The sequence below is a fragment of the Notamacropus eugenii genome, chromosome 4, assembly GCF_028372415.1.
Source record: "Notamacropus eugenii isolate mMacEug1 chromosome 4, mMacEug1.pri_v2, whole genome shotgun sequence".
Classification (NCBI taxonomy): domain Eukaryota; kingdom Metazoa; phylum Chordata; class Mammalia; order Diprotodontia; family Macropodidae; genus Notamacropus; species Notamacropus eugenii.
In genome coordinates this window covers 78003817-78031188 of record NC_092875.1, presented here as the reverse complement: position 1 = coordinate 78031188, position 27372 = coordinate 78003817, and the positions used below count along the sequence as shown (strand labels likewise).

Sequence of the window (27372 nt, the reverse complement as noted above, 5' to 3'; positions counted from 1 at the left end):
TTCCATCTAGACCCCTTCCCTGTTTCCACAGTCTTTCTATATATAAGATCCATCTCGCCTCCCATTAAGGTGCTTGGATTCATTCTGGCTCCCTTGTCAATACAAGCATCACAAATACTCAGATTTCTTAAAAGTCTAGCCAAGGCTCATATTCTATGAGAGTCTGGCCAATATGATGGAGTTTTAGAATAATGCCCACCCTCTATCAGTATTTTAATAAACCTTGGTTTTGGGTGAAAGAAGACTTGAGTTGAATTCATTTGGGCAGGACCCACTTGTCACTATTTCAGGGTTCTAGCTCCACCAAAATTCAACAGTATCACTTCCTTCATCAAGTCTTCCCTGATCACCCTGGTTATTAGCACACTCTCACTTGCTTCAATGTACCTTGTTGGTTGATTTTTTTAAAGGCTTATTGATACTTAAACGAACAAACAAACATAGCTGTCTCTCCTCAGTACCACCCCATTCTGCTTTGTTGTTCAGTTGTATTCTATCCTTCATGATCCCATTTGGGATTTTCTTGACAAAAACACTGGAGTAGTTTGCCATTTCCTTCCTCAGCTCATTCTACAGACAAGGAAACTGAGGCAAATAGGGTTAAATGACCTGCCCAGCTAGTATGTGTCTGAGGTCAGATTTGAACTCATGAAGGTAAGTCTTCCTGATTCCAAGACCAGTGCTCTATGCACTTAGCCACCTACAAAGCAAAACAGGGCAAGGCATTCATTGACTGAATCTGACAACACATACTTCCTGTAGCTGTTGTTGCTGTCAGTCCACAAACATTTATTAAACACCTATTATGTGCCAGGCACTCTGAAAGAAACTCTCTGGCTTCAAAGAGCTTATAATCAAGTGGGAAAAGACAAAACACAAAAGGAATTTGGAAAGAAAGGAAGAAGGAAGCATGGGGTGGGGGAATGGTGGAAAAAATCAGAAAAGTCCCTACGTAGTGTAGCCAAGTGAGAAATAAAGAGATGTTTTAGGAAGGTTTTGGAGTTCATGGCTTCACCCTCCAGTCTGAGGGCCAGAGGGTGAAGGGAAGTACCAAGACTGAGAGATCTTGAAGGATGATGGGATTTTCCCAGTAGTGAGTTTGGTGGAGTGGGGGCTTGTAGAAAAGTCAAAGACGTCTCAAGGTAGCGCTTCCAAATGAGGACTCTTCTGGGAGTTGTGGCCCTCCCCAACTTTTTTTGTACTATGGCAGCTGGTGGATAACACAATAGAATGAACCCGGTGGATCAGCGCATCCCACAGCACGGACCCACATCGGAGCAATGAGAGTTAAAGTCAAAGGGGGCCTATCTGTATGACCAATCAGAGAGGAGCTCCGCTGTCCACTCCTGGTTCCCTCGCCATGCTGAGTGTGTTAAAGAGGCATATTCAGTCTATGGGTGTTTTTAAGGCTTCACCAGCTACGGCCAGGCATCGCCCGTTTAAAAAGAGACCATCCCCCACGACTCTCGGGGAAGAGCCACCTTCATTCAGACCAATGAAAGGGCTGAAACGTGCCCCGCCTCCTTCTGAGTCTCCAAACTCTCTCGTGGTCTTTGTCCCGTTCTGCGCTTACCCAGTGACTTGTGATCGGCCGGTGAGCCCCCCTCGGATCCCGGGGTCTTGAGGGGGAGGTGCAGGCAGGGGAGGGGTGCGGGACGTTGGCAGAAAGCCCCGGCCCCTCGTCTCTGCCTGCTAGGGGTGAAGCGGCCTTCCTGACCCGAACTCCAAGGCCCCTTCCCACCCCTCGGGCTTCCCCCCTGGGAGTGGACCCTTTCCGGGACCGAGACTCGGGGCCTTGGGCGGGCGAGATTCCTGCCTTCTGAGCTTCTCCTCCTCCTCCAGGCAGCCTGTCCTCCTCCCCATGGCTCTGAAGGGTGTCTCCACGTGGCGGCTCCTGAGCCGAATCCACAGCCCAGTCCTGGACCTGGTGAGAGGTCGAGCCAGCCAGGCCGCGACCCGGGGTGAGTAGGGGCGCGGGAAGGTCCGGGAGCTGGGGCCGGTAGGCCCTGCCTCTCCTTTTACAGATGAAGAAACTGAGTCCTAGGGAGTGAAAGGTACTTGCTCCGGGTCAGTTATTAACAGAATGTGGATTCTCTCTCCGAGTTCAGAATCCATCCCACCAACTCCTGGGATCCTGCTCTCCTTGCCCACCACAAATGACCCCTTCCACTCCCCCCCAACATTTTTTCCTTATGTGAATTTCTGGGGGCCCACACTGGACTTGATTCCCAAGGAAGGCAGTGAGACATTCTAAGAAATACTGGTCATGGAATCAGGGCATCTGGAATCAAATTCTGATTATACTACTTGGTAGCTGTGTGATCTTACATACTTTCACTCTCTGGCCTGTGTCTTTCTGTATAAAAATAAGATAAATAGAAGTATGTAAACTCCTAGAAGGCAAAAGAAGATCTCACTTTTGTCTGGGTATTATTCCCCAGTGGCTAGCAGAGATTCTAGCAAATAGTGGGTGCTTTAATGCATGTTACTCTGGGGGGATAAGAGATTTCCTTTGTTAGGACAGCAATGTTATCTTCCTGTGGAACTATATATAGACTCGCTCTTTGGTTTCTCTTGGAGAATGGCTTGTCCTTTGATCTGGCTTATATAAAAGATTGACTGGGAGCAGGGAAGTACCCATAGATTTTATAGGCCAACATAAAAAGATGGCCTTCCCAAAACAATACACTGAAGTGAGAGCTAACCAATTTATCATCCTGTAAACTTGACTTACCAAAGAGTGTGTCCAAAGACCAAAAAATTCTTGCTTGTCTAGCTTATAGGGGCAACTTCCCTGACTCCCCTCCTCCATATTTGTTTATGGAACGAATGCTTTAAATCGGAGGTTGCTAACCTGTTGTTGGGCAGATAAATTTCAGGGAGCCTATTGACTTTGATGCAGGAGAAATAAATCTTTATTTTCACTAGCCTTTAACTAAAATGGAGCATTTCCTTCAACTATTTAAAAACATTCTGAACAAGGGTTATAGGCTTTAGCAGATTGCCAGAGGGATCCATGACACAAAAATGGTTAAGAATCCCTGCTCTGAAGTCCCTTTTAGCTCTGATGTTTCAGACTTTTTCTCTCCTCCTTTTCTTCTCTCTCTCTCTCCCTCCCTTTCTCTCTCACTCCTTTCTTCCCTCTCTCCCCTCCTTCTTCCTCTTCCTCTCCCCTCTTCCTCCTCCTCCTTCTTATCTCTCCTTCCCTCTTCTTCCTTCTCCTCTTCCTCTTCCTCCTTTTCTTTCTCTCTCTCTCTGTCTCCCTCTCGCCCTTTCCCTCCCTCTCTCCCTCCCTCCCTCCTTCCCTCCCTCTGTCTCTCCTTCTCTTTCTCCCTTTTCCTTCTCATTCTTCTGTATGGATTTGCATCTATCACTCCCCTGCTGAGAAATGTCCTGAGTACAGTCCTGCCTCCAATTCCAGGCCCTTCACCATTCAGCAACACCGTTACCTTTCTCATTTGAGTTACTGCCCTCCAACCATCCTGGACCACATTCTCTTCAAACACCCTGGCACTCTCCTGAATTGAACCTTCATCCAAACTATTCAAGATACCTGGACCTCCTTCTTTCCCTTAACCAGTCTAAATTCCTATTTGTTTTTTAAAGCCTAGTTCAAATTCCATGCCACCTTACTTTCCCATTTACTTTCTCTTGACTCCCAGACTCATAAAAATGCCTCTGTACTTCAGTGTCCTATTCTGGGAAATCAGTGGATTGGACTCTGTGGCTAATAAGGTCTCTAGAGTTGTACTCAGTCTGTGATCCTCTAAGAAGCTTTCCCCAATCCCAGATCCCCACCTTCAGCAAGCACTTACTAAGCACCTACTGTGTGCCAGGCACTGTGCTAGATGCTGGGGATATAAAGACAAAAGTAAAACAAATAGCTTATGTGCTCCTCGGGAAGACAACACATACACGTGTAAGTGTATGTACAAAGCAAATACAAATGCAGTGGAACTCTGGGAGAGGAAACAGCAGCTGGGAGAGGGGGAATCAGGATCAGTCTCATATAGAAGATGGCACTGGACAGAAACCAGTGATTCCAAGAGGCTGATATGAGGCTAAGTCTTGGGGACAGGGAAAGGCCTAGAGAAGGGAAGGAGGGTAGAACACTGTGGGTGAGGAGCAGTGAGGGGACCAGGATGGCTGAATATCGAGTGTGATGGGGGCAGGCTGGGGCCAGGGTGTGAAGAGCTTTATAATCAATCAGTAAGTATTGTGTGCCTACTATGTGCCAGGCACTGGGGATACAAAATGAGGTTAAAAAAAAACCAATCAGTCACTGCCCTCAAGGAACTCACAATGTAAGGGAAGTTTATTTGTGATTCTAGAAATGTTTGGTAGCCAGACCCTGCCCCCATCTCTCACCCACTAGCCTCAGCTCCAGTTAAATGTCCAAGACTAACTGAAGGCTCTCTGAATGCATGGGGCAGGAGAGTAGGAGAGAGAATCTGCTTGAATAACAGTGGCTTCCATTTCTGTAAATCATTCAAGTTTTACAAAATTCTTGCACAGTAAAAAACAACTTTGGCAGAGATGTTCTGCAGGGAACAGTATCCCCATTCACAGAAGGGGAAACTGAGGTACTGCAATTTACAGGCAAAGGGAGGTCTTTATTCACTCAGACTAGGAGAGTGGGGTAAGCAGTGAACAGGCTCATTCCCCTTACCCCTGAGTCTTCTTGTCCTTGCCACTTCAGCTTCCCGCCCCATCTTCAACTGGCAGGACCCACTTCTTCTGGAATCACAACTGACACCTGATGAGATCCTGACCCGAGATACTTTCCGAGCCTACTGCCAAGAAAAGCTGATGCCCCGCGTCGTCCTGGCTAATCGAAATGAAGGTATTGGTTCAGGGTGAGAGGGAGATCTCGAAGTAGAGTGACTTCACATGAACCCCAAAGGATTCCCTTTTCTCTCCAGTAGCAAACAGGAATGGAGATGATGAGAAATGAATATTTCTCTCTTAGAATTTAATGACTAACTATTTTATTAGGACCAAGGTATTCCCCCCTTTCTGCTTCCTCATCCAGAAACTAACCAGTGTGGGAAGTCTCTTAGAAATTTATGCCCCCCCCCCCAAAAAAAGAAATTTACCCAGGCCAAGATCCAATCAGAAAGTAAAACAAATTCTAAGTTTGGGCTAATAGGTATATTCATGCTCATTGTGTTCGCTTAGACCATCTGGGGAAAATGTTGATATGGTGATATGGAAATTGATGTCTTGTTGACCAAGATTTGAGTGACCTAAGTCACCCTAAGATAGCCCACCTTCCATTTTGTTAATCACTTGAATAGGCACCCCTCAGAAATACCTCCTCTTCAAAGGACATTATAAACTGTGACACCACCCCCACCCCCACCTCCCGCCATTAGAGGTCTTTGGTCTAAGAGAGGTGATAGCCACCCTTTTATCAATAACCTACTGGCTGTATTAATAAAATGATTAAATTACCCAGAAATGGTGTTTCTTGGAACTTTTTGATTGTCACAAGGCCCTTTGGGGATTGGAAATAGTCTGAGTAAAGGTCAGAGAGCCTGGAGGCTTTGTCTTTCTCTCATAGGCCTTGGGGGCTCCCTAGAGACAAAATTGGAATCCCTCTTTAGGACTAGAGGAAGAGGAGGGGCTGGAATTGGGTCTCAAGTTTGTCCAAGCATTTATGAACTGTATCTTCTTCTAGTGTTTCACCGGGAGATCATTTCAGAACTGGGGGAACTGGGCATGCTAGGCCCCACCATTAAAGGTAGATATAAAGTGTTCCAGTTTTCTTCCTGTTTCTTTCTTGTCCCTGCCTGTGACCTTGGGTTTCTGGATTATAGATTCTAGGCCAGAGTTTGGGCCTTGAGTTTGTGTCCATACAATCAACAAGTATTTATTAAGTATTTACTATATGCCAGTATCAGGTTGAAGTGAAACTATGTAGAGACAGTCTTTGAAATAATAGAAAGGTTATTGAAAAGAGGAAAATAGTAACATCCAGAGAAGAAGCATATAGGCATTCCGCAAGAAACTAAGATGGAAAGCAGCAACAGCATTCTTTTTTGTGCAGGTAACAAAGTAGTAACTTTTATAATTCTCTGAAATAATTCATATATAATATAACTTTGTATTAAAACTTATTTTTCAGAACTGTCATTCAGTTGTTTCTCCATTGGGAATTTTATCAGGACTTAGATGCATTAGTAACATTGCCAGAACACTGGCAGAACAATCTGTTTTGGTTTAGTTCAAATATGTGTACCTATTCTTGGCAGGAACTAAAGAATTTTAGGTGACTACATCCTAATACTAGACCATATTAGAGTTCAACCCTCATTTATTTTTTGCAAACTCTGCCTTTTGGTATTATTTTATAGTATCACATTCTCAGAGTTCAGATCTTTTCAAAAGGCTTATTGACCTGCAGTTGTACAGTTCTTAGGCATTTGTATAACCAACATGTCTAGAGCTGCACTATTCCTAACAAAACTAATAAGATTGCAAGATTGAATCAGAAAAGTTATAACAATATTCACTTTCAAGGAATATCCATTAAAATATCCCCTACTTTTCCCCTAACTCCAGGATGTAATTGAGATGCTGGACAATATTAACAGTATTGATAAAGATATGTGTGGATCTCCTATTCTGTCATTTTGGGTTTAGGTCTCTACTTCATAAAATCATCTGCTTCTAGGAAACATTTTCCCTTGAAAATTCCATGTCAGCAGAATCTGTCCTAGACCACTGTGCACAAATTGTTCTTATTGGTCCATTCAAACTCAGTCAGTGCATCTCTTAATCAGCATTTCAGTGTCTTTAACTAGGGAGGCGGTTGTTAACGGTACCTGGAGTGAGCCTTATTTTTAGGGCAGATTTGCAGGGATGTTTCTTCCAGTACATTCATTTACTTTCCAGATTACAAGCCACCTTGATGCTGTTTAAATCCACTAATGATAGAACTTAGTGTGATTTAGTAGGGCTTTACAAAATCCAGTCACATTGGCCTTTCATATGGTGAAAGCCAGTTCAAACCTCATGGGGTTAGCCTTATAAACATCAGAGCTGTAGGGAGAACATCATATTTAGCTACTTGTAACTGATCTGAAAGTTTGGAGAGTTTCGGTCTTCACGTATCATTTTTACTTTCACTCTTTGCCAGGACCCTGTATGTGGTAGGGATGAGGCTAGAGGAAGAATCTTAGAAAGGATCTGTGAAGACCTGTCTTTGTAAAATAAGCCTATTTGTCTCTTGATGTTGAGAGACACAGAGAGAAAGAGAGAGAGAAGAGAGCTCTCAAATAGGTAAAAATGATTAAAAGTTTTTTGGCAACTAATTAGACCAATTCTGTGTGTAACAGTGTCAATCCAGCTGGACAGCTGGAGACTGTGTATACAATTGTTCAGTTGTATCCAACTCTTTGTGACCACATATGGAGTTTTGTTGGCATCAAGTCTAGAGTGCTTTGCCATTTCCTTCTCCCGTTAATGAAGGTAGGGACAAAAATATATCCACAGCCTGTGTATGGATTGGCATCTGTAGATGTTCGAATGAAAGTGAAAGAAACTCAGTAGTTCCCTGTTACCTTTAGGATAAAGTTTAAAACAGATCATTTGGGACCACCATCTTTACTTGGCCTTTTCCTTTGTTTTTCACTGGCCCAATTACAGCTGTCATGAATCCTCTCAGTATATACTTTTACCCAGTAGAAAACATTTAAAACATTATCTGTCTGTTTATCTATCTGTCTGTCTGTCTGTTTAGCTATCTACATCTTCGTTCTCAAATGGAGACAGTATAATCTTGCTGCTTTTCCTGAAGTAAAGTTTACTAATCCATTAAAAATTAAACCCTTTATATCCTTATCAAATGACAGGTTTATCCCATCCCCCTTTGAGGATATATGTTTTTCACCTATCATTAAGATATAATACTATACAGACATAATCTTATACATGAATATATAACTATTAAACCAATGAGCAAGGAAATGGCAAGCAGGAGAATTGATCTGTCTTAGTTGCCTAGGCTAGGAAGTCAACAATTACTGTCAAAAATTCAAGACAGTAAAATCAAAACAGTGAGATCTCGTTTATTTGCATTCCATTTTAGGAGATCAGAGATGCTTGATGATTGTAACATGAAAATCCATTAAAAAAAATTTGCAGTTCTCTTGACATGTTCAGAGAAATTTACTCAGAAAAAAGGAAGGACATGGTTCTAACAGTATCGTTACCGTTCCTTCAGGCCAAAGTCTAAAGTCATAAGGTGACCTATCTGAGGTATACCAGGACAAAAATTCTTAAAGTCTGTTTAATTTCAAGTAAAAGTCATAGGTACCTTTTAGAGCAGCCAATCCTGTACCAGGTTTCTACATTATTCACAGGGTGTCATAACCAGACTCAGAATCAACTAGGTGGGAAATATTCCTGTTCAGAAAGGAAAATTACTTCAAGAGAATCCTACCATTATCTTCAGAAGGCTTTCTTCTCAACCTTCCCAGTCATCTATATGCACTAATAATATTTTCCAGCTGCATATATTAAGAAATTTTCCTGTAAATATATGTAACATATTTACTTTGATACTTTAAAAATTATATTTTTCGGTTGGCATTTCCTTTGACTGGTTTTTGGCATTTTCCCTTGAACTGTGGAGTACTGACAACATCTGTCGAACAGTTATATCTAAGATGAAAACTCAGAGTAAATCAAATTATTGTTCTACCTCACATAGCAGGTTCCACTGCTTACACTTTTCTTTTAAAGTAAATAGTATTTTATTTTTCCAATTACTTGTAAAGATAGTTTTCAACATTCATTTTTTAAAAGATTCTAAGTTCCAAATATTTCTCCTTCCCTCCTCCCTAAGATGGCAAGCAGTCTGATATAGGTTAAAACATATTTCTACATTAGTCCTGGTGGGAAAAAAGAAACAGAACAAAAGGGAAAAGCCGTGAAAAACAAAAGATAAAATGAAAACAATGTGCTTTAATCTGTCTTCAGACCCCATAGTTCTTTCTCTGGATGTGGATAGCATTCCATCATAAGTCTTTTGGAATTACATTGGATTGTTATAATGTTGAGAAAAGACTGCTTACAATTTAAAGCAAGGTTATTGTTGTTTTTCATGTTAATTTGTTAACAATAAAGAGCATTTATCTTCAGTGTTTCTTAAGAACATACAAAGTTTTTCCAAAAGCATTCCCTCTACATCTTTCTTTTCTAGTTTAATAAATACACCCTGGTGTGAAAATCAGGCACTAGAAATTAAAAAAATAATCACATTCTGGACTTTCACAATTACAGTGAATACATGACAGTTCAGTCAGAACTCAGAAAAACACTGGTTACTCTTGTTGGCCCAGAAGTCTTAAGGTGTTGCATATTAACCTCTAGAATAAAAAGAAAAATTCTTTAAACTGAAATCTTTTGATAGTCTAAAGCTGTAACTTCAGTCCATACTATTCTAGGTCTAGTTCCATAGTTTTCATAATTAATGGACAGGTCATCATGTAAATCATTTCTATACTCTAAGCAAACTTGGAAGCCATCCACCACTTTGACTGTATTTGTGTTGAAGGAAAAGACCTTGCTTTCTCAGTAAACAACTTTATTAGTAATTTTAGAATTTATAAATTCTTAATAATGCTCTCATTAGTCATAATATTCTTACAGCTCCTTCTTTGCAAAGCCGATAAAATTTTAAGACCTTGCCAAGGGTGAAGATCCAGAGGACTTAGCAGATCCTCACAGAATGTCACAGATAATGAGAATTTACAGTCTTTTGAACTTTTCCCAAACACTAAGTAATTATCATTATTGTTCATCTTAAAGCAAAATATACTCAATTTAATACTAGACAATTTTATTTAAAACATAGACACAAAACAGATTGCCAGTTAAGTAACATTCTGAATTATCTTACGTTAAAAAAAATTTATTCATCTGTCAATTTTGACATTCAAAAAAAGTCACCAATTATTTGCTTTCTGACCTAAACAAGACTCTTTCTTTCCAAGATGGAGGGAAGTTCTTAACCACCAGATAAAGCTTAAACACTGCAAATTCTGTTTGTTTTTTTCCTCACTTTTGGACTTTACCGGAGATAAAACTTTGAAACTGGCTTCAATTCTGTTTATTCTCTAATTGGTGAAATCACCTTCTCTTACACTGGAACAATAAATCTTTCACTCTCAAGGAAAGAGAAAGAGTGATCTGTTGTTTGCATGTGCCTTAGTACTGAGGGGCTGCCACCTCAAACCTCGCTAGAATCTTTAACCACAATTTGGAAATCTCCAGTAAATACATTTCCTTTTGCTTCACAAATTTGCATTTCTACAAATTCTGCAAAGGGGAAAGAATTGCCTTTCCTCTTAACTCTTTTTTCTCTTTCATTCCCATCCTGACCAGTATTAGGAACATAAAGATGACTTTTGAAAAGTCTGAACCTTTCATCAGAGAAGAGTTCCCATTCTTTTCCTGTCTGCTCTGAAGACAATAGGGCTTGTTTATAAACAGTTTGACATAAATAACTGATAATTTTTGAGTGAGGTCTCCCCTTGCTACCCCATCCTCTCATGGTAAAATAAATGGGAAGATTTACTAATATTGAATCCACCTAATGCTAGAGCGGATGCTGGGGCTCCCTTCAAGGTTAAAAAAGACCTGTTCAGATTTTTCTTTCCCTTCTAAGGCATCAGAATGAAAGCCTAACAGTTTCAGGAAAGAAAACAAACTTAGAAATTGTTGCAACAGTTTTCATTAGGTGGAATCCTCACTCTTAGAATTGGTTTCACTTTGGGAGGGCCATGCCTTCCACTCATTTGCAAAGAGGAACTATCCTATGTATTTTACCCCTAGCAAGCAATAGTGTAGTTTGTCCAAAGACACCTTATGTCCTTGTGGAGCTAAGAACTTAAGCAAAGCAAGAGTTTCAGTCTTATTTTGTTCTTTAGTTTCAGAAGCTATCAATAAATCATGGTGAAATAAACAACTTTTGGTGAAATAAACAACTTAAAATTTTCCTGCAAGTGTCTAGAAAGGATAGTAAGGGAATCATGGAACCCTTGGGGAATTCTTTGTCATACACACTGAGATTCTCCGGAAGTAAGTGCTGTGGTGGACTGCCTGCGTCCCCATGTGGCTCGGTGATGGGTGAAAAAGAAAGACACAGGCAGGCGAGAGAAGATAGGGCAACTCCGTTTATCGATCTGCAGGTCAGAGTATTTATAGACAGAAACTGCAAGTCTATGTGACACTACTCCTCTCCCATCCTAGTAATTAAGTCAGTCTTATTGTCATAAAGACTGTTAGCTGAGAGGGCATCTATTTTACATATCCCTTGTATTCTGTAGTTCTCTGGTTTATTTAAAGGAGACAGCAACTTGGGGGGTGGGGGGGTGGCCTGGAGAGCCATTCTGGATGACAATGAGCACAGTTCACAAAGAACAGTTTCCCTGAAGGTCTATCCTGAACTTTGCCAACAGCACTCCATCCTGGCCCTCAACAATTCCCTCTTTATTTTGTTGTAACCAGAGATAAGGTACTTGGGTTTGAAGACCTTACCCATGAGAGAGAAGGCACCTATAAATTGGTGGCCTGATACAGAGAAACAAAGGGATAGAGGTAATATAGACATGAGCCAATGAAACAAGAATGCAAAGGGATTTGTATTAGCAAAATAATCCTAAATCACACTTGCAGCTTCATCCAGGTCAAGATTTTCCTTGGAGGCCTGATCTGTGTTATTAACAATCTGATTAAGATCTTCAGTATCCAAAGCAAGATTGCTATTCCTTATATCCCATTCAAATGATTTCTAGTCTTAGTCCAATTATATATAGAGCTATTATAATAGACAGGAGTAACACAAATAGAAATGAACTTATAATCACATCTCATGGACAATCTTGTTTTAAGAACATCAACTTCGTTTCCCACCACCACAATAATTTCCCTTAAAGCATCCATTAAGTGGTATGTACAGATAAACTAACTGATAGAGGAAGCCAATGCTGCCACAAACCTTACAGTGCCTAAAATAATGCAACTTATTCATCTTTTCTGTCTTACTTTCAACATTAACAGATTTGAAGTTTGATCAGATACAGACATATACCAGCCTTTACTTTTGATAGGCATTAAAGCAAACCTAGGACACATAATTACAGAAATAATGCTAGTATTAGCTATATGAGAACCAATGCATTCAGTGATAATACAGTTAAAACATATTATTTCCCAATCATAAAAGCAAAAAAGTTTTATCTATGTAAATTTGTTTCCCAAAAACCTTTGACCTATATCCTACCATAATTACCTCCTCTATTTCCTCTCCCCATGTCACCACCCATAACCCAAGGTGGATTAGGTACAAAAGTCCATCTATCTCCCTCTCAATCAGTTCCTTCTGCTGCACTGGTCATCTGGAGGGTGCCTAGAAGCAGAATGAGTGGCTTCTTCTCTTTCCTCTTATCCATATCTTCTCCAGTGTATGGCAGAGGTCAGATGTTTCTTTCCAGTATCCAGATCATTTCTTCGCCATTTCCTATGGAAATACAAGCATACCCTCACCCCCATGTTAACACAGGGCCTGTGTTTAGGTCATTCAATTTCACCTTCACTTTTTTCCAATCAGTGAGGTGTGTTTTGCCTTTTTGAAACTGTTTTTGAGCAGTCATAAGCCTCTCTCTGTCTGGTGTCAGGAAATTTATGGTATACAACACCATGTCGACTCTTCTCCTTATTCTTTTGCCTTCTTCTCCCTGTTTTGTTTTTGGAGGAGAGTTTTTGTCATGATTGTGATGTTCTACAATGACCTGACCAGTAGGATTATATGGGATGCCAGTTGTATGATGTATTCTCTATGACAGACAGAACTTAGTAAAGGCTTGACTAGTATAAGCTGGACCATTATCTGTTTTTATAATTTGTGGAATACCTAGAGTTGCATAACACCTAAACAGAGGATCAATAGCAAATTTTGTTGATTCCCCAGCCGGTGGGGTGGCAATAGTATATAACCTGAATATGTGTCTAGTCACATGAAGGTATTTATTCCTTCCAAATTCTGGGATGTGTGTGATGTCTATTTGCCATAGTTCAAGAAGATTGCATCCTTGAGGATTGTTAGATGTATTTGATGGAGCTGGCAAAAATAGAATGCAATGTGGACAAGACTTTACAATGCTTCTTGCTTGCTCTCTAGTAATATGAAATTGCCTGTGAAGCATGGAAGCTGATTGATGAAATTGGTTATGGGAATGCTGTGCTTCTAAAACTATCAGTGTGAGCAAGCTGTCTGCTTGTCTATTTCCCTCTAAAATAGTCCCTGGCAGTTGTGTATGAGATGGGACCCAAGATCTTTTGGGGTAAGAGATGAAGGTCTCAGCTTCTGAAATTGCTTCTTGCTGAGATTGGATCTAGAGCTGTCCCTGCCTCGATGGGTTCTGTTCAAGGGATACATAGCCTGAGCAGTTATCTGGAAGTTGATGGCTTGCACTCTGGAAAAGACAAACCTGGCATGGAGGTTAGACAAAGACCAAACAAGCACAAAAGGAGTATAAATAAAAGACAATTTCCCTGGCATAACAGACAGAGGAAGGCCAGGCTAGGCCAAAGGCAACAGATTTGAATATGAAAGGCCAGATTAAGTGGGAAGATTCAGGAAGACCTTACTACAAATTTGAGTATGAAATGCCAGGTTAAGTGGCAAGATTCAAGGGGAGTTTAGGGAGGTTGCCAGAGTCTGAACTCCATCATTCAGACTGCTTCACTACCGTTTATATTTCTACCATAGACAAGATAGCTCACAAGTTATCACTCTTCACTAGCATAACTATATTGTCTTAAACAAAAGAGATTTCAAACTTGAACCTAATAACTGAATAGATGTACATTGTTGTTTCACAGGCTAGTTTCTCCTTCTCTGATTACATGTACTCTGGAAGAAAAACTCTTAGAAATTAAGTTGTTAATAAGTTCAAACACTCATTTTAACTTTTGCTTAGGCCATGGAATAACTGCAAATTCAGATTAAAACAGCAAGATCTTTTCTGCTTTATAGATCATTACATAGTTTTCAATACATTGTCTTGAAAATGAAAATTTAGTAGGCTTTACAAGAGAGATTGTTTTAAAATATTTCTTCTAAAAGTGTTTTGTTTTAAAACAGTTTAAGATTTGTCCTGATGTTAACAGAGTAACTCAACTTTTATAAAGAAAATTAGTTGAAAATCTTTAAAATGATAGTTCTGTTTTCACTTTGAAACAAAAATAAACCTTTTAAAATTAAAATCCATTAAATCTTAGTTGGTATAGAAGTGTCCTTAAGTAATATGAATTTCCAAAATATTAGAACAAACCAAATTCTTAATTTTCACAGAATTCCTAGGTAACACAAAGAGACTGATTACAGAAAAACAGTACGGCTTATAAAATCCTTTTAAACAATGGGGCATCTTAGGTAAGTCTTAAGTAGTTTACTTAGATTGCCAAACATATTCTAATTTCAGATAAAGGTAATATTAGATTTCCCAGTAAGATTACACAAAAGGGGCTTACATGTTTCGTTGGTCACTTGCTATTGATCATAGAAATTTACTATAGAAAGAGAAAGCAGGGACATGTGACATAGCAAATATGACAGGATAAAACATCCTTGACTTTGTTTGAATTCAGATAAGAGTAGAATTCTCCCATTATGTAGAATCTGTTTCGTAGCCAGACTCAGGAATAGACAGGTGGGAAATAATTCCCTTTAAGTAGCTTGTGGCATTTCTCTCAGATACTGTTTTAATGCAAACAATTATACCCAAATTCAAACTCAAAAAATATTTATGGTCCCAAATGTCATTTGCTAATCAGCTCAGAGCCAGATACAGTCATTTGTATTCTCATGGAGTTGCAGTAAGCAATAAAGATTTATCAGGACTCATATACATAAGGGAATTCCATTTAAGATCTTTTCTTTTCAAGTTTAAAACTTGTCCTGATATAAAAGCAGATTGCCAAAAATAATTTGCATAAGCTAATCAAGTTTCTTTCTTACGAAGTTGATGACTACTCACAGGGATGGTTTCCAGGGGCCTTAACAATTTTACAAAATGAAAGAGATTGGTACTGCACCTATGCTTGCCAACCCCCAAGCATACAGGAGGACTGTTCTGAATGGGCAGAACTAATCTAAACAAAGTTTTCATTCAGTTCCTTTCTTCACAGAGTAATCAATGAACAATTTTAGGTTTAGTATTAAAATAGTAACTCCAAATAACTTAAGTTAACAATATAACAACTTTTAAAATGAGAGCCAGATTGTTTGAACTGAAACTTCTTTAACAGGCAAAGGTGAAAATACCTGGTTTTCTAAATGACAATTACAAAAAACAAAACGTTATATGACAAGGTGAGCAGGACTGATAAAATGTAAAATAACATGACTGGTTTTATACAGTTTTCCCAACATCTTTTAGTTTCAACAAAATTCAGATTAGAAATTGGTTTCTCTAACACTGTTTCTGGATTACAGGCATTACTCAGTTTTTACAGTACAAGACTATTACAATTTAGAAGCACAACAGTAACACAAATAGTGAACCTTAGGTGTCATTAATTACATTTACTAAAGGTAGGGGCTGGTTGGCTTGTGATCTCATACTGCTGAGGCCCAAACCCTATTCTCGGGGAGGGTAAATTAAATTCCCTACTGTTCTTTAGCATTCTCTTCCCTTGATCTAATCTGGGATGATAAGAGTTATCTTTAGCAGTCCTAACTATTCACTGCATCCCTAGCTGGATGATCAGAGTTGGAATTGGAGGGCAAAAAAAATCTTAATGGTTCTAACCTTTACTCGAGTAAAATTTACTTCTGTGTCCACTCATTAAGAACTTCTTTGAAAGAGAGGGCTTTTCAATCTATCAGATGAAGTGAGGGAAACTTCTGGACAACTATCCAGTGGTGCCAAGTCCCCTCCTTTCTACTGGAGAGTTCAAAAGCTTTATCTCTGAGGTGTCTTTTTCAGATCTATGCATTTTTCCCAATTTGCCTTAGTGCCAAATAACATAACAAGTTCTGACTTGTCTTAAACTTCCAATTAGGAGTGACATATTTTACTTAAAATATGACCAAAATAACTGCTTTTTGGTTATTTCCCATTATACAAAAACTTTTCTCTTTTAGGTGAGGCATGAGATAATTAAATTGCTAGTCAATCTGACTCTCTGATATGAGGGAAAAAGCTTCCCTGATTTCTTCTTGTCTTTCTTTCCACCTTCACAACCTGGCCAGGGTTAGAAGGTAGAGAGAGAAATTTTACCAACAACTTTCCAAAACTTTTATGCTTTCCTTAAAACTGCACATCTGTTATTTCTTTGTATACTTTATCTGAAACTGCCTTTAGCAATATAAGATTAGTTTCTCTCTTTCTTTCTTCCATTCTCCTCCCTGATGCTGCAGTCATCAGAGAGAAGGGATGAGGGGGAAGGAAAGAGAAAACATGGGAAAGAGTACACACAAATACAATCACACAGAACATATAGAGACAGAATACATATACAGACAATAAAAAAGAATTCAAAAAAGCGAGAAAAGATTGTTAGAAATCCTCTGCACAAATTAGACCTATGGATTGATTTTTTACATTGTTCCAAACCTACTTTGTGAAATTCAGATTTCCACATTAAGTAATCTCCTTCAAGAGTGGTTTTATCTAAATTACACCAATCAGTGGGGCACAAGGCTGTCTGAGAAATGCTGTCTAGAAGAGACTGAATGTAAGGATTACTTGGTCCATAATTGATTGCCCTTTGTTTTAATTCCTTTAAAAATTTACAGCCCAGTGGAGTGAATTCTCTTGCAATTCCTCCTGGGTTATTGGGATCTGGGGTTTCTGGAGGAGTATAGAATGGCAGTGGCTCTGTGGGAGCTGAGGGTTCCAGGAGGGCTGAGGCTTCTCTGACCAGGAGTTTACCTCTTCTCCACCTTCCTCCTCCACATCCGTCCCTACTTGAGTGTTTCTGCCTGTCCCGTTGTTAACCTTGCTTTTGCTATTTCCCTGTCAGCCCTGATTTCTGATGAACAGAATCTGCCTTTTGATTCAGTTAACACAGTAAATTCTCCCCATAAGCCTATAATTGCTGAGATTTTACTGTGTCTGCATGAACCTTGGATAAAGTGAAATGCCCCCGCAGGGGTTCTTCGAGGCTTCCCCTTACCTTAGTTGCTTTGTCACAACTCGGAGCTCCTTCCAAGGGGACTACTATCACCAAAAGATGAGTCCCCTTCCTGGGTCAGGTCCCTGTTCAGGCGCCATTTATGGCGGACGGGCTGTGTCCCCACATGGCTTGGTGACAGGGGTGAAAAAGAAAGATATGGGCAGGTGAGAGAAGATAAGGCAACTCTGTTCATTCATCTGCAGGTCAGAGTATTTATAGACAGAAACTACAAGTCTGTGTGACACTCTACTCCTCTCCCATCCTAGTAATTAGGCCAGTCTTTTTGTCTTAAAGACTGTTAGCCTAGAGGGCATCTATTTTACATATCCCTTGTATTCTGCAGTTCTCTTGTTTATTTAAAGGAGACAGCAACATGGAAGGGGGCGGGGCTGGAGCGCTGTTCTGGATGATAATGAGCACAAAGAACAGTTTCCCTGAAGGTCTATCCTGAACTTTGCCAACAGCACTCCATCCTGGACCTCAACAAAGTACAAACAAGAATTTAGATTCTTTAGCTAATGGGACAGAAGAGAAACCAGAGCATAATGTGTTGATACTGAAAAGAACCATGTGATCAGAGATACAAAAGTTATAATAGTAGCAAGAATCATAGAAATAACATGTTTATTTACAGCTCTTCAATCTTGAACAAAGTGATACCTTACTTAAGAAGAAAAATTAGATAAAGTGTTGACTGACCTTCTTTATCTAATTTTTCTTCTTAAGTAAGGTAGGAGTATTACATAGGGACTGCTCCTTTTTTGATAATTTCCTATTTCTCTAAATCTTCTATTAGTGGCTATATTCCTTCATCCTGAGCTTTCGACAAAGGCTATTTCTTAATGCATGGCCATGGCTTATCTTTACAGTAACTACTGATAATTTAATTCTTTTTATCTTCTTAATTTTTTTCAAGTCAGCATCATTACTGGAGTGGGCCCACAAAACAGAATCAATTTCTGTAACTCAGAGTTCTTTTCTAACATGAAATACAGTTACCCCTTTCTCCTATCTCCCTCCTTCAAACTGAGGGCACCTAGTAACCAGATCAGGTGCCTTTTCTCCGGAGTGTTCCATAAAGAAAACATAGCAGCATCCAGAGCATATGAATTGAGGCAGTCTGCAAGAGACTATGGAGAAGAATCAGCAACCGTGCTTTTATATATACATATATATACATACACACAGGTATCAAAGTAGTAACTTTTATAGCTATGTAAAAATAATTTGTTCATGATACAATTATTTCTTGAAACTTATTTTTTCAGAATTATAATCTAGTTGTTTCTTCATTGGAAAGTTTCTCAGGACTTAGGTACAACAACGTCAGCATATCGTTGGCAGGACAGCCTCTTAGGTTTGGTTCAAGCACATGCATCTATTCTTGGCTAGAGCAGTAGCATTTAGGTCCTAAGACCACACCGTGTTACAATTTAACCCTCATTTATTCCTTATACCAGGCAGCAGGGATTGCTTTGCCCACAGCCTCCTGTCCCTCATGCTTACTCATGCAGTAAAAGCTGACAGTGAAATTAGCTGGGAATACATGTAGATTCAGCCTCTTTAAGAGTTGGGTGACTGGCAATTGGGTCTCTGCCACAGGATATTCATCCTTAAGGACTAGCCTCTTGGTGATAGAATGACCTGTCAGCTCAGTGACTATTCTCCTCAAGAAGTCCCTGGGGTCTCTGGACTCACCTGTCTGATAGGTTGTGTCTGTTCTCCTAGGGTATGGCTGTGCTGGAACCTCATCTGTAACCTATGGACTTCTGACCCGGGAACTGGAGCGTGTAGACAGTGGCTACCGGTCAGCTATGAGTGTCCAGTCCTCCTTGGTCATGTATCCCATCTATGCCTATGGCTCTGAAGAGCAACGGCAGGAGTTCCTGCCTCGACTGGGTGAGAGCAGTACCCTTGGAATATGAGATTCCTCACCTACCTTCCTGAGCCCACTGACCCTCCAGGGACCCCTTAGCCTCTTCTCTGTTGACTGGCTATACCCCCTTGATCTTCCTAGAGCTTTCTAACCCATTCAGGGTTAGCTGTCTTCTCCCTTGGACCCTGGTGCTCCATCCCCAATGGACCAGCCTTGCCACAAGTCTGCTGGAGAAAACTTAGAGGGTGAAAAGATAGCAGTCTTCAAATATATTAAGGGCTGTCACATGAAAGAGGGATTAAATTCATTTTGATTTGCCCCAGAGGGCAGAACTGAGGTTGAAGGCGGAAGAACCTGAGAGGCATTTTATATCTGATATCAAAAAAAGCTTCCTTTTATAATCAGTGCTGTACAGTGGGCTGCTAAGGGAGATAGTTGATCTCTCTAGAGGTTCCTAGAGGTCTCCAGGCAAAGGTTGGATGATTCCTTGTTGGGTATATGATAGAAGTCATTCCTATTCAGGTTTAGGTGGATCTAGATGGCCTCTGAGGTTTCTTCTGGCTCAGGTTCTGATTTTACCCAGTCTTCAAGGACTCCTGAGTCTCTCCCCAGCTGACCTTCCAAAGATTCCCTTCTATGGGACCATTGGACATAAAGCAACCTTGTCTAGTGAAAAGAACATTGACTTTGGAGTTAAGAGATCTGGGTTCCATTCCTGGCTCTGTGACTTTGGAAAATCATTTAATCTCTCAAGGCTTCAATTTTCCCATCTACAAAGTGAAAGGATTGAATTAGATGATTTCCAGGATCCTCTCAGTTCCACCGTTTCTTTGAGTCTATGAGACCTGTGACCTACCTCCCTGAGGGGATTCCTGTGATTCCTCCTTCTCTCCATATCATGCCCTTCCCACCATCTGGTTTGGAACTCCAAAAAAATCTTCCTGAACCCCTTCCCCAGTGATATACCCCGAAACCTGACCCAAGTTTCCAAGCCTGCCAGCCCTCTAATGACTCCCTTCCTGGTATCCCTAAGCATCCTCCCTACTAATCAATCCATGATCCATAAACTACTCTCTTGACATCAAGCCTACTGATTCTTGTTCTTACCACCAGGCCCCCTAGGGTTACTGGACTTCCTTGGTGCCTGCTAGGGTTTTGCAAGTTCTAAGAGCCGTGGAAAAACCTTTGTGGTGGGAATTACAGGGAAGTAGTCTGGGGGGAAGGGAGGAACTCCCAGCTCTGATTGTGGGTTTGGTTGACAGCAAAGGGGGAACTCCTGGGCTGCTTTGGGTTAACGGAGCCCAATCATGGAAGTGACGTAGGCAGTATGGAGACTAAGGCCCGGTACAATGCAGCCAGCAAGACCTACACCCTGAACGGCTCCAAGACCTGGTGAGGGGGTGAGGGCGGGGCTCTTTCCTGGCTCCTATGTTTATTGACAGTGTCTATAGAATGAGAGGGTTGGCCTACTGAGATAATGATCTCAGATCCCTTCTGGCTTGAAGCAGAGGGTGGGTGGCTCTTTGGTGGTGGGGAGCTTACTGGAGAAGGTGGTCTCCCCCTTCTCTCTTCCTTCAGGATCACTAATTCACCTATGGCTGACCTGTTTGTGGTCTGGGCTGTGTGTGAGGATGGTCGGATTCGGGGCTTCCTGTTAGAGAAGGGGATGCGGGGATTGTCAGCTCCCAAGATCGAAGGGAAGTTTTCGCTTCGAACCTCAGTCACAGGAATGATCCTCATGGATGATGTGGAAGTGCCGGAACAGAATATGCTGCCCAACGCGTCTGGCCTTTCTGTGAGTGACACCAGGATCAGAATCCACCCAGGTGTAAAGGGAGAAGATGAAGGAGGTTGGGGAGTAACAGGTATCCTTAGGCCCTGAGAGTGGGAGCTAGGATAATCAAGAGAGATTCAAGGGGTTTGGCATGAGTTATTAAAAAAAAAAAAAAGCACTGGATTTAGGGTAAGGGGACTTGAGTTCAAATCCTAACACTTCTACTCACTACTTGATGTTTACCAAGTCATTTAGATGATTTTTAAGGTCCTTTCTAGCACATCCCTAGGTTAGTATGCTCCAGGTACCCCATGAAGACCCTGCCACAGTAAGCCTACCTGGCCCCTTCCCTCTCTCCACAGGGCCCCTTTGGATGTCTGAACAAAGCTCGATTTGGCATTTCTTGGGGGGCACTGGGTGCTGCAGAGTTCTGTCTGCACACAGCCCGGCAGTACACCCTAGACAGGTAACTGGACCCTAGAACTTTCTTCTCCCTTCCCTCTCTTTCCTTCACCCTGGGTGGCACCTCTAGTCTAATCAAATTTTCTAGAGTAGGTGAGTTTGATGTGGTTTTGGAAGAAGTAGAAGGGTATTACAGACATATTCATGAACCTAGCTGGGGCTGAGGGCAGAGCATGCCCAAGATTGGCAGAGGTGGGGGCCAAGAAGAGCAGCATTTAAATATTGCAAGGATGTATCTATCTGCTTGCCTTCAAGTTTTCATGACTGCCTCATAGCTCCTTTTTCCAGCTGACCCAAGGCCTGGAGCCTTTTCTGACCTCTATAATTGTTCTGTTTTTTCTTCTCCTTCTTCTTCCCTTTGTGTTTCCAGGAAGCAGTTTGGGTTCCCATTGGCTAGAAACCAGCTCATCCAGAAAAAACTGGCTGATATGCTCACAGAGATCACCCTGGGCCTGCATGCTTGCCTACATCTCGGGCGCTTGATAGATGAGAACAAGTATGAGGTTCAGGCCAAGGCTGGATGAAGGGATGTCTGGGTAGAGGCTGTCTACTCTAGGGCTAACTAGGTCCACCAGGAAAGCTCTTCAGGGAGTACAGTGCGTGAGGGAGAAGAGGTGGAGCCAGTGTGTCCATGAAGCACTCATATACATTCAGCCAGTACATAAGCCCCTCCTGGGCCTAGCAAGAACCCACACATCCCTCCCTCCAACTACATATTGCCTTCCTAGGATGTCCCCTCTTCTCTTCCTTCAATTCAATTCAAGAAACAGCTTTTAAGCCTGTGTGAGACACTCGGGGTAGAAAGGCAAAAATGAAATGCCCGCCAAGTGGTCCTCATGTTCACTGGCAAATGCAAAGTATCTGCAAGGTAATACAAAGTAATTTCAAGAGGAAGAGAGCACTTACACCTCAAGAGGATCAGGAAAGATCATATATAAGATGAAATACTCAGATTGTGGGTCAGAAACTAGAGGTTCCAAAAGCATTCTCATTAAAGCAGTCTGTGAAGTGTGCTTTTAGCTAAATTTCTAGGTGAGCTTCATAAAAATTCATCCAGGAATGAGGGACATGCTTTGTATATTAGTGACTTGCCCCAAGGGTGACAAACTCCTATGATCAATCTTCCATAAGAAGTTGATGGCAAATTATTATGTAGTGCAAAGAATTTTTTTTTAAAATCTTGCTCCACATTGTCCTTTATGTAAACTCAAGTTTTCTGAAATTGAGTTTGCTTAACATGAAGGACACCTGTGCACAATCAACACAGTTCCTAGGATCACAGGCTTTAGAGCTGGAACAGACCTTAGACCTTTCAGTATTCTGAATTCAATTCACCAGGTATTCCCACAGAGCTTGTTGTCCAAGGTCCCATGCTTTGCACTGATGGGGGCTCCAGGCAGCTGAGCGGGGAGTAATAGCCCATATCATTGTAATGTGAAACATAATGTGAACGTGACCATAGGAGAGGCACCACTGTGGGGACTCAATGAAGGAGGAAATCACTTCTAACTGGGGAGGGAAAAGAAAGCTTGATGAAGGAGGCAGCCCCTGATATAAAAGGATGGATAAGATTTTGACAGGTGGAGATGAGAGGCAGGGGCAAAGTATGGATTTAATTCAGGAGATTGTGGGAAGCCATGGAAAGTGTCAGAATTTCTCCACCAGTCTAATCAATATCTGGGGTATATGGGGGTGTGTTTGTGTGTCTTCTAGGGTGACTCCAGAAATGGTTTCAATGCTGAAGAGGAATAGTTGTGGCAAAGCTCTTGATATTGCCAGACAGGCACGTGACATGCTTGGCGGGAATGGGATTTCGGATGAGTATCATGTGATCCGGCATGTCATGAACCTGGAAGCCGTAAACACTTACGAAGGTGAGGAGCCTGTGCAGAGCCACTCAGGGTATGTCAGTGAAGTGGCAAGGGAAAGAGACCTAGACGCCAGACTGAGCTCTGCTTCTGACCTTGGGCAAGTCACTGTCATCCTTTGACCTGTTAAATCAGTGTGCTCATACTTACACTACTTACCTTACAGGGTTATTGTGAGGATCAAAAAAGACACTAGTCACAAAACACTGTGATTGTAAAGTGATAGAGACATGTCAGCTATTACTCTTAATGTCTTCATCTGTAGATCTGTCTGGAGACAGATACCTGACCCGAGTCTCTTTCCTGTACTGTATCACTAAATACCATCTGGCTGTACCAGAGGCATTTCAAGTTCAAATTCATTCTTTTCCCCTCAAAATACCTTCTTCCTCCAGACTTTTCTCATTCTTTTTAGCACACCACCATCTTCGTCACCCAGGTTTGCAATTGTGGTGTTGCTTTTTAAAAAATATATGATAAACTTAATAGCTTCCAAAACTATCCTGCTTGTTTGCATTACCTTCTCAATTTCTTTCTGTTCTCTTCTATGCATTTTAAAAAATTCTTCAATGGCCCTTACTCTCTTATCTTCTTTTTTTGATATTGTTGTTCATTTCTCTCTCCCCTTCACCTCTTCCTCCCCCAAATAAAGAAAAACTCAATCCTTATAGCAAATAAGCATCATTGAGAAAAATAGATCCACACATGCCATGTCCAAAAATGGATGTTTCATTCTGTACCTTGATTCTTTCACTGTGCATCAGTTCATACAAGTCTTTCCAGGTTTCTCTGAATTTGTCCCTTTCATTACTTCTGATGGCATAATAATATTGTTATGTTCATATGCGGGATGGTTAGGTGGCACGGTGGGTAGAGCAGTGGGCCTGGAGTCAGATCTGGCCTCAGACGCTTCCTAGCTATGTGACCCCAGCCAAGTCACTTAACCCTGTTTGCCTTGGTTTCCTCATCTGTAAAATGAGCTGGAGAAGGAAATGGCGAACCACTGCAGTATCTTTCAAGAAAATTCCAAATGAGGTGACAAGGAGTCAGACATGACTTTGAACAACAATAACATATTCATGTGCCGTAATTTGTTCAGCTGTTCCCAAGTGATGGATCCTCCCCCTTTGCTTCCATTTCTTTGCTTTGACAAAGAGCTGCTATATTTTTATATGTTTGTGCATTTTTCTTCTTTCTTTGATATCTTTGATATCTAGTACTGTTATCATTGGGTGTTGCTTATGCATGACATTCCATCTCCAGCCTCTGTGATCTCTACCACTCACTCCCTCTCACCTCTGTGTCTCAGAATTCCTAAATTCATTCCTTCAAAGGACATCGAAGGTGCTGCCTCCCCCATGAGTCTTTCTTGATGCTTCTCCCTCAAGTTTAGTGCTAGTCTAGAAATCCCTTTGAAATACTTGGCATATACTTTAGGATTACACCCTTGTGTGCATATACATGGCAGAATACAAGCTTTTTGAGATCTGGGAATATTTCATTTTTGGTCTTCATATCCTGAGTGCCTGGCACAGTACTTTTCATGTAGTAAGAATTTAATAAATGTTTATTGAATTGAACAATGGAATGTTTGAGATATGAGTAGAATATTTTAAAACTGAACTTTTCATAGTTGCCCCTTCTGGTCCATTTCCCATGGGCTGGTATCCCTTAAGTCTTTTTTACAGGATTCTAGAACTGAAAGGGGCCTTCAAGAACACCTAATCCAACTTTCTCATTTTATAGAAAAGGAAAATGAAGTCCAAAGAGGAAAGTGAGTTGCCTAAAGTTACAGTGAATCGTTGGCATACCTGGAACTCAGTCCAAATCACTAGCTTTAGCTTGAGGATCTTAATTGGGGAAAAGCCCAGGTATAATATATAGTGTTTCCTATTCCTTATTGCTATTAGGAATAAGCCCCAGCACTTTTTTAAAACAGTATTTCATTTTTTCCAATTACATGTAAAGATAGTTTTCAATATTCATTTTTATAAGATTTTGAGTTCCAAATTTTTTCTCCCTCTCTCCCATTCCCTTCCCCCAAAATGGCAAGCAATCTGATATAGATTATACATGTAAATATATTTCCACATTAGTCATGTTGTAAAAGAAGAAACAGAACAAAAGGGAAAAGCCACAGAACAACCCCCCCCCCACCCCCCGAAAAGTGAAAATAGTGTTTCCATCTGCATTCAGCCTCCATAGTTCTCTCTTTAGATGTGGAGAACATTTTCAGTCATGAGTCTTTTGGAATTGTCTTGGAACATTGTATTGCTGAGAAGAGCTAAGTCTATCATAGTTGATCATTGAACAATGTTTCTGTTACTGTGAACAATGATCTGGTTCCGCTTACTTCACTCAGCATCAATTCATGTAAGTCTTTCCAGGTTTTTTCTAAAAGCATCCCATTCATCATTTCTTATGGAACAATAGTACTCCATTACATTCATATACCACAATTTGTTCAGCCATTCCCCAGCTGATAGGAATCCCCTCAGTTTCCAATTCTTTGCCACCATGAAAAGTACTGCTATAAATATATTTGTACATGTAGGCCCTTTTCCCTTTTTTATGATCTCTTTGGGATACAGACCTAGTAGTGATATTGCTGAATCAAAGGGTCTTATGCACAATTTGATTACACTTTGGGCATAGTTCTAAATTGTTCTCCAGAATGGTTGGATCAGTTCACAACTCCACCACCAATGCCTCAGTTTTTCCATATCTTTTCGAACATTTATCATTTTCCCTTTCTGTCATATTAGCCAATCTGATAGGTGTGAGGTGGTACCTGAGTTGTTTTAACCAATAGTGATTTAGAACATTTTTTCATATAACTATAGATAGCTTTAATTTCTTCAGCCCCAGCACTTTTATGATAGGAAGACCAACTCTGCTGGCCGTGACCCTGTCAGGGCAGGAAGGTTTGGCTGTACTCTAGGTTCATGTGCTACCTGAGTCTAGTTCACCAAGGTTAAGGCATCCAGATTGAGCCAGATGCGATGTACATGCAGGCCTACCAGAAGCAGGTGTGTCAACCCATTGAATGGTTTGAAAAGTTCTACCAAAGTCAGGGGCTATGTTGACATGTTAAGAGCCTCTCTGCTTTCCACTGGCACCTATGCCCAAGTGATCAGAGGTAGGCTGACTTCTAGACTTTGCAACAAGACATCAGAGATGCTGGTGAATATCAGAATAATGGTCAGCTAAAAACAATTTCTCAATTCTCTTTTCTTTAGGTACTCATGACATCCATGCCCTGATCCTTGGGAGAGCTATCACAGGAATTCAGGCATTCACTGCTGGGAAGTGAACCTGTTTTACTTAAAGGCTGACACATATTTTAGAAAGAGTTGTCATTTCATTGTGTCTGTATTGATTCCCCAGGTTGTGTTAAGTCTGCTTTTCTGGGGAAGTGGCTATTACTTTCCTTTCTGGAAGGTGGGGACTGAAATTGAAGAAATTGATTTCTATATCTGAATGTGCCTTGTTCTAAAATCAGTTCTTCTGTTGAAATACTGAATGTGATTGTATAAGCTATATCAGTCCCTTTCAACCCACCAACTATTATTAATTTTATATAACTTGGGAAATAAGTGTTTTTTTTTAATTAGGGGGCAAGAGGAAGAAAAATGAACTTCAGAGCAACTTCTATGAAGCTGCTTTGTTTGTAACTGAATAACTAAGATCTCTCACACAAACCCATAAGGCTTCCTGGCTTACTAATGCCTCCTGATCTTGCTGATCATCCGTTGATTTCCAGGGGTATCATTCAGTATCTGGACTTGGAAGCAGACTAGGAGCAAATGCATTAATAAAGACCACATGCTGCTGACCAAAACTATCTCCTTGTCTTTTTGTTCTGAGTAAGAGGAAAAGAAGTAGAGTTGCTAGAGAAACAGGAATATTGGGGGTCATTTTGCAAGACAGCTAACAATATTAACTCGTACTCATGTTTCTCCCAGCATACCCTAGCTGTTCAACTGACAGTTTGTAAAAGTTTTTAAAAATGACAGTGTAAATTATTGAAGCCACTCAAGTCCGATCTGTCCCAGTGTTTGGAAAGTGGAGAGTCAACTAGAACAGGGATGCTAGGTGGAACAGAACATTGTGGAAACTAGCAAATGTTCACATTCACCATTTACCCTAGTATCCTTGAAAACAAGAGTTCAACCTACTTGTTTATGTGAATTTTAACA

General features: G+C 40.8%; 1 protein-coding gene across 1 annotated transcript; it reads left to right on the top strand.

The window, feature by feature from the left end:
- Positions 1-1506: 1506 nt before the first annotated feature.
- On the top strand, positions 1507-27014 carry GCDH (glutaryl-CoA dehydrogenase). The gene is made up of 11 exons (XM_072602196.1): positions 1507-1594; positions 1843-1961; positions 4700-4843; positions 5681-5743; positions 18922-19092; positions 20332-20461; positions 20648-20864; positions 21206-21309; positions 21676-21801; positions 23019-23179; positions 26413-27014. The coding sequence occupies exons 2-11, from the start codon at positions 1862-1864 to the stop codon at positions 26484-26486; spliced, it is 1290 nt and encodes a 429-aa protein (XP_072458297.1). The 5' UTR covers positions 1507-1594; positions 1843-1861; the 3' UTR covers positions 26487-27014.
- The last annotated feature ends 358 nt before the right edge of the window (positions 27015-27372 follow it).

Coding starts and splice junctions, on each gene's coding strand:
- GCDH (XM_072602196.1), top strand. CDS start 1,862: ATGGCTCTGAAGGGTGTCTCCACGTGGCGGCTCCTGAGCCGAATCCAC. Junction 4,844..5,680: donor CCTGGCTAATCGAAATGAAG/GTATTGGTTCAG, acceptor ATCTTCTTCTAG/TGTTTCACCGGGAGATCATT. Junction 23,180..26,412: donor AGCCGTAAACACTTACGAAG/GTGAGGAGCCTG, acceptor TCTTTTCTTTAG/GTACTCATGACATCCATGCC.